This window comes from Macrobrachium nipponense, chromosome 1, assembly GCF_015104395.2.
Source record: "Macrobrachium nipponense isolate FS-2020 chromosome 1, ASM1510439v2, whole genome shotgun sequence".
Taxonomy (NCBI): domain Eukaryota; kingdom Metazoa; phylum Arthropoda; class Malacostraca; order Decapoda; family Palaemonidae; genus Macrobrachium; species Macrobrachium nipponense.
Window position 1 is genome coordinate 144,580,271 of NC_087200.1, and position 16,243 is coordinate 144,596,513.

Here is a 16,243-nt window from a genome sequence, read left to right on the forward strand (position 1 = left end):
CCCCCTCCTCAAACAAGGTTTGTACAGGGGAGAGAAAAAAATGTCCGGGCAGATTTCTGTTAAAGCAGAAAAGAACAAGTCCTACCCACGGAATGGACTCTCAATCCTCAGATTTGCCAACAACTTTGGCATCTGTGGGGAAGGCCCAATATAGACCTGTTCGCGACCAACAAGAATCACAGATTAGAAACCTATTGCTCCCCGATCTCGGACCCTCAAGCAGTAGCAGTAGACAGCTTTCTCCTAGATTGGACGGGCTTGGACGCGTACGCCTTCCCTCCTTTCAAGATAGTAGGAGAAGTGTTGAGGAAGTTCTCTTGCTCGGAAGGAACAAGAATGACCCTCATCGCTCCCTTTTGGCCGGCTCTCGATTGGTTCACAGAGGTGCTGGAGTGGTTAGTGGATTTTCCAAGATCGCTTCCACTAAGGAACGATCTTCTCAAACAACCCCACTTCGACAGGTTTCACAAAAACCTCCCCGCTCTAAGTCTGACCGCCTTCAGACTGTCGAAGGACTTGTCAGAGCAAGGGGCTTTTCACGAGAAGTGGCGAAGGCTATTGCAAAAGCCAGAAGAGTCTCCACTTCTAAAGTATATCAGTCGAAGTGGGAGTTGTTAGACGATGGTGTAGGGAAAAGAAAATATCCTCCTCCAGTACCTCTTGTAACTGAAATCGCAGATTTTCTCCTATATTTGAGAAAAGACTGTAACCTGGCAGTTTCAACAGTGAAGGGTTACAGAAGTATGCTGGCCTCAGTTTTTTCGACATAAGAGGAATAGATCTGACAAACAATAAAGATCTTCATGACCTTATAAGGTCTTTTGAGACCACGAAAGAACATGTATTCAAGAAGCCTAGCTGGAACTTGGATGTGGTCCTCAAGTTCCTAATGTCGGAAAAAAATTCGTACCGTCTCACGCAGCTTCGTTTAGGACTTAACAAGAAAGTCTTTATTCCTTTTTGCGTTAGCAACAGCCAAGAGAGTGAGCGAGTTGCAAGCTTTGGAAGGTAAAGTGGGGTTTAAGAAAGATTCAGCGATTTGCTCCTTTCAACCACTTTTTTTAGCGAAAAATGAAAATCCCTCAAAGCCTTGGCCAAGAAGCTTTGAGATAAAAGGAATATCTTCATTAACAGGGAGAGAACTAGAAAGGACTTTGTGTCCAGTCAGGGCACTCAAGTTCTACCTGGAGAAGAAGAAGTTGCTGAAAGGTACAGAAGAAAGTCTTTGGTGCTCTGTAAGAGATCCGAAAAGAGCGATTTCTAAGAACGCCCTTACAATTCTTCATAAAAGATGTAATAAGGGAAGCTCACCTTAAATGCGAAGAAGAGCATTTCAGGTTCTCATGAGTGAGAGCTCATGAATGAGAGCCATAGCTACGTCGATGGCATTTCACAAAACATGGTCGCTTCAGGCTCTTATAGAGTCGACATATTGGAGATGTAATTCGGTGTTCGCCTCGAATTACCTAAGAGATGTTAAAATTTCGTACGAAAAGTGCTTTGCTCTGGGAGCGTATGTTTCGGCGAATTCAGTGCTGGGAGAAGGGGCTGAGGCTAATCCTTCCTATTTAGTTTAAGGCTTAAATTACTGTTTATTGGTGGTTGTTTTTATTGGTTAATTGTCAGAGGGAATAGGGACCCTCTTACAATTCATAGATTGTAACAAGACTAACATGGTCAGGTGATCGGGATTGGCTTCAGTGCTCTTTGTGATTTGTAATAACCTTAACTCTGTCATGTAAGAGGGCGAGTCTCCATTGATATGACAAAAGGTCAAGGCTCTACCATGTAAGTGGGTCAGCCCCATTGGTACGATCCAGTATAGGCTCTGTCGCGTAAGCGGGCTAGCCCCCATTGACACGATCCAAAGAGGTATTCAACCATAGGTTCATTCCTCGTTGAAACTCTTGAGGCAAGCAGACTCATCGACAGTAGTCATGAAGTCTTCAGCCCAATAAGGTAGGAACTATGGATTATGTTATCCAAGAACATAGGTTGTTTTTTCCCTGTTTTTTAATGTATTTAGTTAAGTATTATTTTGTTTTTAGCTATCTCTTGCCCGCCACCAAGGGTGCCAATCAGCTAAGTATATATCTGCTGGGTAAGTTACTTGTACAAAAATGATATTGTTAAGATACAATAAAGTTTTGTACATACTTACCTGGCAGATATATACGATTAATGGCCCACCCAGCCTCCCCTCAGGAGACAGGTGTAAGAGAAATTATGGCTTAGAAAAACGGGAATAGTTCCAGACCCGCCACCCAGCGGCGGGAATGGGTGGATCACCTGACTACCTGTGCGTGTGCCGCGAGTTTTGAAATTCTGTCGACGACCGAGTCTATAGCTAAGTATATATCTGCCAGGTAAGTATGTACAAAACTTTATTGTATCTTAACAATATCATTTTCTTATTCATTAGACACCTATCAAAGATTTCAAGTGTATTTTTAAAAATCCTCTCCCTCTCCATCTAAAGTATTCATCAGAAACCAGTCATTAGCATAGACCTAGTCATGATTCCTGGTTCAACAATATCGTTACGAGGTGATAGAATTCAAAATTCACAAATGAATGTTGCTCAGCAACATTTACACTACTGTATTGTCTTGCTCTCTTGCTCCTCTTCGAGGAGTTCCACCTCTAGACCCATGTTCTAAACTTTGCCGTTCCCTAAACAATTTTATTCATCTATGTATGATTCTCTCTGGTATATTAGCTTTCTTGATATTGCTCTAACAAGAACTTTCACTGAATGCAGTGCAATAATTGCCTCTTGCTCAGTGAGGGATGTTTCATAGACCAATATATGTAACATTTACAATAGATGCCTGCGCACATAACATTGAAAGCATTAGAGAGAGGTCGCATGGTTCACACTGTTAGGTTATCTTCTTTTTTATCTGATAGCACTTTGTTAGTTTCCAATGTTTTCTGTAAAATTTAACAAATGGAATCCTTCAACTACCTTCAACTTATATTGAAATGGTAATGTAAGGACTATGTTTATGCGGCACTACTAGTGATAGGTGTCTCCCATCTACTTTGTAATGTATGCCAGTGATTGTGATATGACGTTTGTTCCTACATGATATACAAACCCTCGGTCCTTTACATTAGGAATTACTTTCGGCGTAGCTGGAATTACGGCTGTTAAATTTTTGAACAAGGTGGTTAGGCAGTAACTACCGTGTGGCAGGCGGGTAGGCTAGCTTGCCCGGATGTAAACACTCCACTTTGCTTTCCGCCGTCTTCCGATGAAGACGTGTGTTTGTGAGCTCTTGCTGACTGGTCGTTGATCATTTTTCCCGGTTGGATCTTTCTGGTTTATTTTTGTTTTTTGAATAAATATGTACCATATACAGTGGTTGATATTAATATTAAATTCAATTAATATACAAACCCATTTTTTGTAAGGACAGGACTTTGATATTCATACCACTTAAGGTGACTTGGTACATCTCCAAACCGCATATGATTTTCGCCTCTGACCTTTGGTTTTGTGATGCCAGGGCGATTTATCCCGAAAATAACCATTTTTCAAATTCTATTTCCTCCCTTGATATTTAATATTAAGACCTAGGATTACTACCATATATAGACCTGATGTATACCTCCAATCAAATGAGAAGTTTTCTTTCTAAAAGTAAATTTTTTGCTAGATATGAATTTTTCAATATGGTAAAAAATAAACCCTATAAATCAGGAGAAAAAAATTTATAAAAAAAAGATGAAACAAAAATTGGAAAAAAGGGCTTGAATTGATTGTTCTATAATGTCTTTGAGTTATATACCAAATTCCAATGTTATAGCTTTAAAACTAAGTGAGAAGATAGATTTTGAAGGTCAATAAGTATAGTTTTGAGATACGGGCGTTCAGAGTTTTCCTTCGTATTTCTATAAAGACAATGTTAATAAATAATGATTATGTATTATGAATGTATATTTCTTTTTTGTGTATTAATAAACCAAAACTATTTTATTTATCATAATTTAATCATAAATGATCATCCCTTTGCTCATATATCGTAGCGTGGAGCACTGCACGAGGCAAGATAGGGCACTCCTTCCTACGCAACTCTCTCTCTCTCTCTTCTTCACTAACTCGGCTTATTACAGCGAATTTTCTTCTTCTGTATGTTAGCGAGATGTATTCCTTGTATTTTCCTCTTTGGCGTGATGAAATTCTTGCCGAAACGAAGATAAACAAACGTAAATGCAAGAGAATGTCAAGAGATGAAACTCGAAGGTGTACTCTCTTTTTACAGAGACAATTTAATAAATCATGATTATTATGAATTAAATATTCCATTTTGGGTATTAAAAAGCCAAAACTATGTTATTTATCATAAATGAAGATCTCTTTGCTCAAAGATCGTAGCCTTGGGCACAGTGTGACATGTGCTGTCAGGCAAGACGGGGGCATTACTACGCAACCCTCCCCTCTCTCTTCACTAACTATGCGTATATTATGATATTCTGTAATAATACTTGAGCGATTTTTCTTCGTCTGTATGTTAGCGAGATGTTTTCCTTGTCTTTTCCTCATTGGCATGATGAAATTCTTGCTGAAACATAGATAAATATACGTAAAAGCAAGCGAACGTCAGAGGTGAAACTCGAACGTGAGACTACTTGAGGTTTGTCCTCTCACTGAATCATGGTTGAACTTGGTAGCTGACTGAAGTCTCCCTTCTCGACTCAGGGAATGTCTTCAGATGCCATTTCTCCCAATTTCTTTGACAATAATTATCAAAATTTACGATAACAGAAGAAATATTGCATTTTCTTATACGGACCAATGTTTTAGGCTTATTGAGTTACGTTAACCCTTAAACGCCTAAGGGGTATAGTAAAAATCATCTCCCGTATGCCTAGGGGGTCTCGGAGTGAGCGCCGAAGCGGGAAAAAAAAAAAAAAAATTTAATCACAGCGCTCTTAGTTTTCAAGATTAAGAGTTCATTTTTGGCTCCTTTTTTTGTCATGCCTGAAGTTTAGTATGCAACCATCAGAAATGAAAAAAAATATCATTATCTTATATAAATAATGTGATATATGATAGCGCGAAAACAAAATTTCATATATTGTATTTAAATCGCGCTGTGAGCAAAACAGTTAAAGCTAACGGGGTAATTTTCTTTCGTTGTATTGTACACCAAATTGCGATCATTTTGGTATACAACACATTGTAAAACAATCAAAGCAACACAGAGAAAATATTATCACAAAATGATGAATGAATTCGTAACGCGCGGACATAAAACAATGTTTTTTTTAAAAATTCACCGTAAATCTAAATATTGTTTTAGAGACTTCCAATTTGTTTCAAAATGAAGACAAATAATTGAATATTACGATACTGTAAGAGTTTTAGATTAGAATTGCAGATTTCGACCATTTCGGACGAGTTAAATTTGACCGAATGTCGAAATTTTTATATATATATTATTTTATATGCACATATTTCGGAGATGGGAAAAGCTACAACCTTCAATTATTTTTTATTGTATTCTTCATGAATTTGCGCACATTTTGATATATGAAACTCTATAAAAAGGCTAATATGAAAAGGAGCAAATATTAGGAAAATGCGATGTACGCATTTCGGAGACTTGCGGCCGCGAATCAGTGCGCGGAGGGAAGTTAAATATATTTTTCAAGAATTCACCATAAATCACAATATTGTTCTAGAGACTTCAAATTTGTTTCAAAATGAAGATAAATGACTGAATATTACTAGGCCATAAGAGTTTTAGCTTACAATTGCGTTTTTCAACTATTTCAGTAGAGTCAAATTTGACCAAACGTGGTTTTTTTTCTATTTATCGTGATTTATATGCAAATATTTCGAAAAAAGAGAAAAGCTACAACCTTCAATCATTTTTAGTTGTATTTTACATGAAATTGCGCACATTTTCATATATAAAACTTTATGTAACAGCTAATTTTAATTGGTGCAAACATTTCGACAATCGCACAAAAAAAATTCTGCTTTTTTTGGAAGAGTTACCGCGCGGACGTAAGGAAAATGTTTTTTTTTTTTTTTTTTTCATAAATTCACCATAAATCGAAATATTGTGCTAGAGACTTCCAAGTCATTGCAAAATGAAGGTAAATGATTGAATATTACTAGAATATAAGAGTTTTAGCTTACAATTGCGTTTTTCGACCATTTCGGTAGAGTCAGAGTTGACCAAAAGTTTTGAAAATATTTCAAAACTGATAAAAGCTGCAACCATGGGTTGTTTTTAGTTGTATTGTGCATGAAATTGCACACATTTCCATATATAAAACTTTATGTAACAGCAAATTTAAAATGGTGCAAACATTAGGACAATCGCACGAAAAAATTTATCAGAAGAGTTACCGCGTTAATGTAAGGAAAGAGTTTTTTCATAAATTCACCATAAATCAAAATATTGTGCTAGATGTCCAATTTGTTGCAAAATGAAGGCAAATTATTGAATATTACTATAATATAAGAGTTTTAGCTTACAATTGCGTTTCTTGACCATTTCGGTAGAGTCAAATTTGACCGAAGATTGAAATTTTGGCACTTATCGTTATTTATATAAAAATATTTCAAAACTGATAAAAGCTACAATCATGAGTATTTTTTTGTTGTATTTTACATGAAATTGTGCACATTTTCATATATAATACTTTATGTAAAGGATAATTTAAAATGGTGCAAAAATTATGTCAAAGTGAAGAAATAATTTTTTAGATGTGTCACTGATACTTTTTAGTGCGATAAAAAAGAAATTCGCGCCTGCGCGCCTGCATAGCAATTGTAAACAAAACAACGCCTTGATCCCTGAACTCCCAGCATCCCCCAAGGCGCGTGATTCAAAAGTTTTCGGCTGGTAGGCCTATAAGTATTTTTCCGCGAATTTTTAAAAAAACTTTTTTGAGTCGACGTATGATACGTCCATTCGGCATACGGAAGACATTTTGACTCGACGTTCAATACGTCCATTCAGCGTAAGAGGGTTAATAAGGCATGAATCAATGGTTAGGTAGGTGAACGAAACATTATGAAACTTTGACACCCCTTGTTCGAGCGTGTGTACAATATACCTGGAGCACCCATCACTATCAGTGGATGGGTCATAGTCCTTATATCAGTGCAGCTGACATTCTTATCTTGTTATGTTTATATTGGTACTGCACCCAGGGCAAGGGCACTAATTAAAGTTTTGCTTGCCATTGAAGTATGCACTCCTTGGCTACAAAGCTCCCACTTAAGAAGCTTAAGAAGAGGCGCTCATGGCTTTACCTCCATGCTGCTACAGGTCAAGTTGAGCAACGGCCAGAGGCAGTTCTCTATTGCATGTTCTCTAACTAATAAGGAACTACATCAATGCTGACAGCTTGTCTAGTAAATTCATTACATGAATTAGTGATTGGGAACAGACTTTGTCAATGAATCCCCACCTCCTGTCAATATGGATTCGGCTAAGTAATTATGGGGTAAGTTACTTATATAAAAATGACATTTTTATAATAAAATAAAACATTCATGGGTTAGCACCTCACAGTTTAACACAGGTGGCTGGTCTCGCCCACTAATGAGAGGATTTGGAATTACTTAGTAGATAATCCTCATTACGTTTATACTTTATGTCCATGCAAAGGAAGAAGGGAGGACTCTGTCCATAATTATGGCCGGAGTCCTCCCTTCTTCCTTTACGTGGACATAAAGTATAAACGTAATGAGGATTATCTGCTAAGTAATTCCAAATCCTCTCATTAGTGGGCGAGACCAGTCACCTGAGTTAAACTGTGAGGCGGCGCTAACCCATGAATGTTTTAATTTGAGCTACTGAGGCAAGAGAAACTCGCCTAATTAACCCTCTTACGCCGAAGCGGTAAAAAAAAATTGTCTCCCGTGTGCCGGAGGTGTTTCAGAGTGAGCGAGGAAGCGGAAAAAATATTTTTTTCAAAAAATCACAGCGTGCTTAGTTTTCAAGATTAAGAGTTCATTTTTGGCTCCTTTTTTTGTCATTGGCTGAAGTTTAGGATGCAACCATCAGAAATGAAAAAAATTATCATTATCATATATAAATAATGCGATATATGATAGCGCAAAAACAAAATTTCATATATAATTGTATTCAAATCGCGCTGTGCGCAAAACGGTTAAAGGTAACAAGTTACTTTTTTTTTCGTTGTAATGTACACTAAATTGCGATCATTTTGGTATATAACACATTGTAAAACGATAAAAGCAACACAGAGAAAATATTATCACAAAATAATGCATGAATTCGTAACGCTTGGACGTAAACAAATATTTTTTTCAAAAATTCACCATAAATCTAAATATTGTCCTAGAGACTTCCAATTTCTTTCAAAATGAAGACAAATGATTGAATATTACTATACTGGGATAGTATTAGCTTACAATTGCAGTTTTCGACCATATCTGACGAGTTAAAATGACCGAATGTCAAATTTATTTATATATATATTTTTTATATGCAATTATTTCAGAAATAAGAAAAGCTACAACCTTCAAATATTTTTCATTTTATTCTACATAAAATTGCGCACATTTTCATATATAATCCTCTATGAAATGCCTAATATGAAACGGAGCAAATATTCCGAGAATGGTACGTACGCATTTCAGAGATTTGTGGCAGAGAATCCGTTCGCGGAGGGAAGGAATGATTTTTTTTTTAATTCACCATAAATATAAATATTTTGCTTGAGACTTCGAATTTTTTTCAAGATGAAGATAAATGACTGAATATTACTAGACTGTAAGAGTTTTAGCTTACAATTGTGTTTATCGACCATTTCGGTAGAGTCAAAGTTGACCGAACGTGGTTTTTTTTCTATTTATCGTGATTTATATGCAAATATTTCAAAAATGAGAAAAGCTACAACCTTCAATTATTATTTGTTGTATTCTACATGAAATTGCGCACATTTTCATTTATAAAACTTTATGTAACGGCTAATTTAAAATGGTGCAAACATTACCACAATCGCACGTATGATTTTTTCGGAAGAGTTACCGCGCGGACGTAAAGAAAATGTTATTTTTTCCATAAATTCACCATAAATCGAAATATTGTGCTAGAGACTTCCAATTTGTTGCAAAATGAAGGTAAATGCTTGAATATTACTAGAATACAGTGGTACCTCGAGATACGAAATTAATCCGTTCCGAGGCGGCCTTCGTATAATGAGTTTTTCGTATCTTGGAACACATTTTACATGTAAAATGGCTAATCCGTTCCAAGCCCTCCAAAAACACCCCATTAAATTTCATAATAAAGCTAAATTGACCTATAAACAATGAAATACTACAACAATTTGGACCATTCAATACCTAAATTAAGAATAAAAATCGAAAACCTGTAAATAAAGTGTATATTAGTGTACAAGAAATATTATTACTGTAACGTAAAATGTGGAAGCTTACCTTTCGAGTGAGGCTATCTCCGATAGTGGCGGCAGAGGAGGAGGAGGACAAACGGCAGATAACGTACGTACGTACGTACACTTAACTTTACGAAAACACAAAAAATTTAAAGAAAACCATAAAACTAAAATTTACGAAACACCTTAACAAAACTGTAACACTTAACTTACAAAAATCTAGAAATTACGTAAACATTTTTTTTTTATTTTTTTTTTATTTTATACTTTTTTTTTTTCTTACTTTTACGTAGGCTTTTTTTTTTTTTTTACAGAATTTCAACTTCATCGCCACTTTCAACGTTCTGTTTTTCATCACTTGGTTCTTCCTTTTTGCTTTAAACTTTCTGTTTTTTATCACTTGGTTCTTCCTTTTTGCTTACTCCTGCTAATGCTGAAGGCGTCTTTAAAAATAACATCCAAGGAAGATTGCTTCTGCTACTTTTCACAATGTTCCTGAAACGACTCAAGCAAACGTCATCGAACTGCGCAAGCATACGACCTGTATGAGCCTTTTTGGGGTGTCTTTTTTCGATAAACAATTGCACTTTATGAAAAGCGCCTAGAATATCCTTAATTTCTGCCGTTGTCATAGGCTCCTCCTCCTCTTCCTCGCCGCTGCTAGAGAACTCCTCTTGAACGACGTTAAGCTGCATGGCCTCCAACTCCTTCAGGTCATCCGTCGTAAGCTCCTCTTGGTGCTCCTCGAGAAGGTCGTTGATGTCGTCCTCGTCGACGACCAGCCCCATGGACTTGCCGAGTGCAACGATCTCATCAAGATCTGGTTCCAAAACAGTTTCGGGATCATCAACTGTTTCTGACTCTGCAGTACCAGTTTCGCCCACGTTGAATCCCTCGAAGTCTCTGGCGGATACGGCATCAGGCCAGAGTTTCCTCCACGAGGAATTCAAGGTTCGCCTCGAAACCTTCTGCCAAGCTAGGTCAATGAGTCGGATGCAAATGACGATGTCGAAATGCTCCTTCCAAAATTGACGCAAGGTGAGGTTTGTGGTATCGGTGATGTCGAAACATCTCTTGAAAAGATGTTTCGTGTACAGCTTCTTAAAGTTCGCTATCACTTGCTGGTCCATGGGCTGGAGGAGAGGGGTGGTGTTGGGCGGAAGAAAAAGAATCTTAACGAAGGAATACTCCGCTAGGATATCTTCCTCGAGGCCAGGAGGGTGGGGAGGGGCATTGTCCAACACCAGCAGACATTTCAGGGGGAGGCGCTTCTCTTCCAAAAAACTCTTCACAGTCGGGCCGAAACAGATTTACCCACTCCGTGAACAAAAGCCTCGTTACCGAGGCTTTTGCATTAGCCCTCCACATCACTGGAAGCTTCTCCTTCAACACTTTGTGGGCCTTGAAGGCTCGAGGAGTCTCGGAGTGATACACCAGTAGGGGCTTCACCTTGCAATCCCCACTGGCGTTCGAACAAAGTGCGAGCGTAAGCCTGTCTTTCATAGGCTTATGCCCGGGTAGCTTCTTCTCTTCCTCCGTGATGTATGTCCGACGAGGCATTTTTTTTCCAAAAAAGGCCAGTCTCATCACAGTTGAAGACTTGCTGAGAACAGTAGCCTTCCTTGGTCATCATCTCGTCGAACGTCTTTTTAAAGGCTTCGGCCGCTTTCGTGTCCGAGCTGGCAGCCTCCCCATGACGCACCACCGAATGGATGCCAGTCCATTTACGAAATTTCTCGAACCAGCCATGCGAAGCCTTGAACCCTGGGGTTGGCGTTGAAGTCCCTTCCCCTCCCTCGTCTTCCGCCTGCGCAATCAAATCGCCGAAAATAGCACTGGCCTTGTGAGCGATTGCTGTCTCCGTTACTGTATCGCCAGCGATTTCTTTGTCTTTTATCCAGATGAGGAGCAGCCGTTCCATCTCGTCGTGCACATGGCTCCTCTTGCTGGACAAAATAGTGATGCCCTTCGATGGTGTAGTTGCTTTGATGGCATCCTTCTGTTTAAGGATGGTGCCTATTGTCGACGGATTACGGCCGTATTCCTTTGCAATCACACTCAATCGCATACCAGCTTCTTACTTCTTTATGACCTCCATCTTTGTCTCCAGAGACAGCATGCGCTTCTTTCCGTGAATTTCAACTTTCTTGGGACCCATGACTACGTTAATTTACGTAAAGTTACACAAATACGTAATAATACAGTCTTCGCACAACACGATAATATGTACTGCAACGAAATCACTAACGAATTTACGTTACTAAACAAAATCGTTGGAGCGAACGAATGCCGATTGCGTACGGTAAAGTTTCGGGTGCGGAGTGGCCGAGCTAAGGGACGCCAGCGTGTACGTATAGAAGATGCATGATGGGAGGGATGCTGTCCAATCAGAGAGAAGGATCTCATGGCTTGGCTAGCATCAGGAACCAATGGGAGAGCAGGAGGATGGTGGCGAGTCTACTAGCACTAAGATGGCGGCGTGCGGCGCGAGTTTCAAAATTGTTATCGGGCGAATCTCGGACTTTCAGAAACCTTTCGTATCTTGAAAACTTTTCGTATGTAGAGCAGTAAAATTTTTCGCATTGGCTTTCATAACTTGGATTTTTCGTAAGTTGAGCCTTTCGTATCTCGAGGTACCACTGTATAAGCGTTTTAGCTTACAATTGAGTTTTTCGACCATTTCGGTTGAGTCAAAGTTGACCGAAGGTTGAAATTTTGGCAATTATTGTTATTTATATGAAAATATCTCAAAACTGATAAAAGCTACAACCATGGGTTGTTTTTAGTTGTATTGTGCATGAAATTGCGCACATTTCCATATATAAAACTTTATGTAACGGCTAATTTTAAAATGGTGCAAACATTACCACAATCGCATGTATGATTTTTTTCGGAAGAGTTACCGCGCGGACGTAAGGAAAAAGTTTTTTCATAAATTCACCATAAATCGAAATATTGTGCTAGAGACTTCCAATTAGTTGCAAAATTAAGGTAAATATTGAATATTACTAAAATATAAGATTTTTAGCTTACAATTGCGTTTTTCGACCATTTTCGTAGAGTCAAAGTTGACCGAAGGTTGAAATTTTGGCAATTATCGTTATTTATATGTATATATCTCAAAACTGATAAAAGCTACAATCATGAGTATTTTATTGTTGTATTCTACATAAAAATGCGCACATTTTCATATATAATACTTCATGTAACGGCTAATTTACAATGGTTCAAATATTATGTCAAAGTGATGAAATAATTTCCGAGATGTGTCACAGATACTTTTTAGTGCGGCAAGAAAGAAATTCCCGCTTGCGCGCCTGCGTAACGATTGTAAACAAAACAACACCTTGATCCGTGAACTCCCAGCATCCCCCAAGGCGCGTGATTCAAAAGTTTTAGGCTGGTAGGCCTATAAGTATTTTTCCGCGAATTTAAAAAAAAACTTTTGTAAGTCGACGTAAAATACGTCCAGTCGGCGTAAGACGGTTAATTACTGGTTGAGTATATGTAAAACTTTATTTTAGTATGAAAATGTCATTTTTGCTGTTGTTGAATGAGGCATTCCTTGAAATTGAGTATGTTAGCTCAGTATGATCTTAATTCAGTTATGCATCACTTATGTATGTTGTACTGTGCAATTTTTAAAGCTCTTCCATATTGTGTTTTATGTGCAAATTTTTCTTATTCAAAATCCCCAAGTCATTCCAGTTGAGCTTGATATGTGTTGGTGCAAGTTTTTCTCACTATTTTTGTTGAATAATGTTGATTGTGTAGATTTTCTGTTATATACTGTAATTTGCTCTGTTTACATATACAGGATGAAGAAAGCGATGAATTCAGTCACTTCAGTGATGAAGAAGAATTTATAGGCTATAATATGGACCGAATGCAAGGATCACGACAGTCAAAGGCACAGGAAGAACCCAAAATTACTATTGCTAATGTAAGTAGAGTAGGATATTTGTTTTCATTTTAATAATGAAGTTAGTTCAAAGTACTTAAGTACTCGATTTCTGCTTTGAGGTATTCTCAGAAGTACAGATTGGACAATTTGTTCCGATACGTAATACAAACCTTCGGTCCTTTAACAATAGGAAGGTACTTAGCGGCAGCTGAACCAGTCATAATCTTCGAACAAGGGGGTTCAGTAGTTGAACTACTTGTCCGGTAGTTAGCGGTACGCTCAACTGCGAGGCGAGGAGTCATTTTGCTTACGGCTGCGCTAGTGGATGGACGTGCTGCTCTTCGTCTCTCTGCCCGCTTCTGTCATATGCTTGGTTTGCTTCACTGGTTGAAGACTTTTTCGCTTTTTCTTTTACTTGTGTGTATTTGCAAGTATAAAAGTAAGTACGTGTCTGCTTTTGTTTTTTTTTTGATGGAAATAAAACAACAAAAGCCGGAGAAACATCAACCGCATCACCGCAGATTATGCCCGGGTATTGGGGGCCGTAAGTGTGGGGCTTTCTGCTCTACTGTGGAGGTTGATCCTCATGATTTTTGTACTCGGTGTAGAGGGCGAGAATGCTCTCGCACCGAGACGTGATACGTGTATTTTTTGGTCGGAGGAGCAGTGGGAGCGCTATGGGGGGAGGAAGAAGCCGCGAAAGCCGGCTAAGGAGTCGTTGGAGGACTCTCCGGCTACGCCCTTGATTACTGACATGTCTTCTTCCTTTCCCCCTCCATCTCAGCTCCCTCGTATGGCTCCTTCTCCTTCGGGGGAAGTTTCTTGCTCCCTCTCCTCCCTCGATCAGTCGAGCGTAGAGGAGGGGGCGAGATACCCCGACATCCAGTTGTACTCGGGGTCCTCCGTTCGCTCGGGCTGGGAAGTGTCCCCCCCCCAGGCGAGGGGAGACCCCCAACTAATCTACCCGACTTTTCCTTCCTCAGACTTGCTGACCACGGGCGATGATCTCTGACGGGCCTGGCACTCGCTGGGGCTGCAAGGGACACCGACGGTCCAGGGGCTGCTGAGTCATCTGGCGAGAGGGGCCATGCAGGTAACGCACGCGCCGACCACCACGACTACCACGACTGTGTCCACGCCGGGCTACGCTGCTCCGCCTCACCTGGTATATACGCAGCACGTAGCCACGGTGACCCCGACAGCCGCTGTGCAGGCTCTGCGGCCAGAGGTTTCCTTGCCCGCTGCTACACCGCCATTTGGGTTTACCGCTCCTGCTGCAGCCCTGGACTTCCGGTGTCCCAAGAGCTCTCCTCTAGACCTGCCTCCTGTGCAGAGGATCCTGTTGGTTCCTGCCCCGCCTCCTGTTCCTGAATATGTTGCCGCTCCAGCCCTGGTACCAGTTCCTGCCACCGTCGTTCCTGCTTGTGGTGTTGCTGCTCCCACCCCAGGTCCTTCCGGACAGGTACAGCTTCAGCAACTGCCCCGGCTCTCTCCTGGATGGAAGACCTGACGGTGGTGCTGAGGAAGCTGACGAAGAGAAAGAGGAGGAAGGTGTCGTCTTCGTCTTCATCGTCTTCTTCGTCGTCGTCGCCTGCCACCGCTTCCCCTTTAACTTATTAGGCCCCAAAGCCGATGAAGAAGAAGGCTGCCTCCCCCCCCCCCACACACACACACACAAGAAGTCTCGTGCCGAGACTTCTAAGGGCCCGTCCCACTCCGGTTGGGACTTCTGTCGGTCCCCCTATTCCTTTGGGAACGGGGCCCGTTTCTCCTTCCGCAAGGAAGAAGAAGACAGAGACCGGAGGAGTGTCGGCTATCACCGGCACCTTCTCACCTGGCGCCAGAGGTTCTGCTTCGGCGCCAGGTACCGTCTCGCGAGAGTCACCGAGTATACGGTCACCTGCGGGTGACTGGACAGCCAAGACCCAGGCATCCGAGTTCTCTCGGCGCCAGGATCCAGGCACAGGGCAGAAGACTAGCGGGGGTCGCTTGGGCGACCCTCACCAGACCAGCGGTCGGTCTCGTGGCGACATGCTGGTACCCAGGGTTGACGCGACGGTCCCAGACCGCTCACGGGCTGAGAGGCGAGGAAGTGGTCCCCTTGGTCCCCTGAACCAGCCTCTGCTGGTCCAAGCGGCGTGACGCGCCGTGAGGCGACGCCGTGAGGACAGCCTCCTCCCACCGCGACGTGGAACTCTGCAGGTCCCCCTGACCGCTGCTTCCTACCGGGACCCGGGCGGAAAGAGGGGGCGCACAGCAGCTCTTCTGACGGCTAGGGACCGTTGATGCCCCGTTCACATCCGAGCCCTTCAACTTCCTCCGGCTTTTACCGGTGAGAGCGAGACGATCAAGAGCGATCAAGAGCGATCACGAGGGGAGCCCCCCTCGCGATCCCGCCACGACGCCCTACGAACCTGACACAGTCCTCGGACCAACCAGATCATATGAGCAAGTGGTAGGAGGAGACTAGGAGGGGTCTGTCGTGGTTCCTCCTGTGGAAGGAGGAGGCTCTCGGGAGGCATTCTTGTTGGAAGGGCTTGACGGTCCGTCTCCACAGGATGCAGTCACTCCCAAGATCCAGAGGTCGTTCGCGGAGGTAATTGCGCTGATTTGTAAGCACAACGACCTCGGAGAAGGATTGCCGCTACCACCTACCAAACCCACATCGGGCTTGGAGGCGTTCTGGGGACCTAAGAAGGAACTCAGGACGGCGGTGGGTCTGCCGCGATCAGCCTTGGCTGACAGCGTACTAGGCCAAGTGGACGCTCTTGTCTCCAGACAGGAGGGTTCGCTACGGTCCGGTAGGTCTGCTAAGCTCCTTCCTCCACCTCTACCGTGACAGAGGCGTTTTTATGTGCCTTCAGAGGACCCTCTGCCGCCCAAACAGGGTAACCCAGAGCTAGCCAGGCTAACTCCGGGGGTGCCACTGCTGCAGCTCCTGTCGGA

The 16,243-nt window shown here is 41.5% G+C and overlaps 1 protein-coding gene across 2 annotated transcripts in view; it reads left to right on the top strand.

The window, feature by feature from the left end:
* LOC135219711 (PAT complex subunit CCDC47-like) overlaps positions 1-16,243 on the top strand; it is a 224,664-nt gene that overhangs the window by 72,197 nt on the left and 136,224 nt on the right. For both annotated transcript variants that reach the window (XM_064256697.1, XM_064256696.1), the window contains exon 3: positions 13,211-13,336. In XM_064256697.1, coding sequence (XP_064112767.1) covers positions 13,211-13,336 — 126 coding nt within the window. The remainder of the gene's footprint in view (positions 1-13,210; positions 13,337-16,243) is intronic.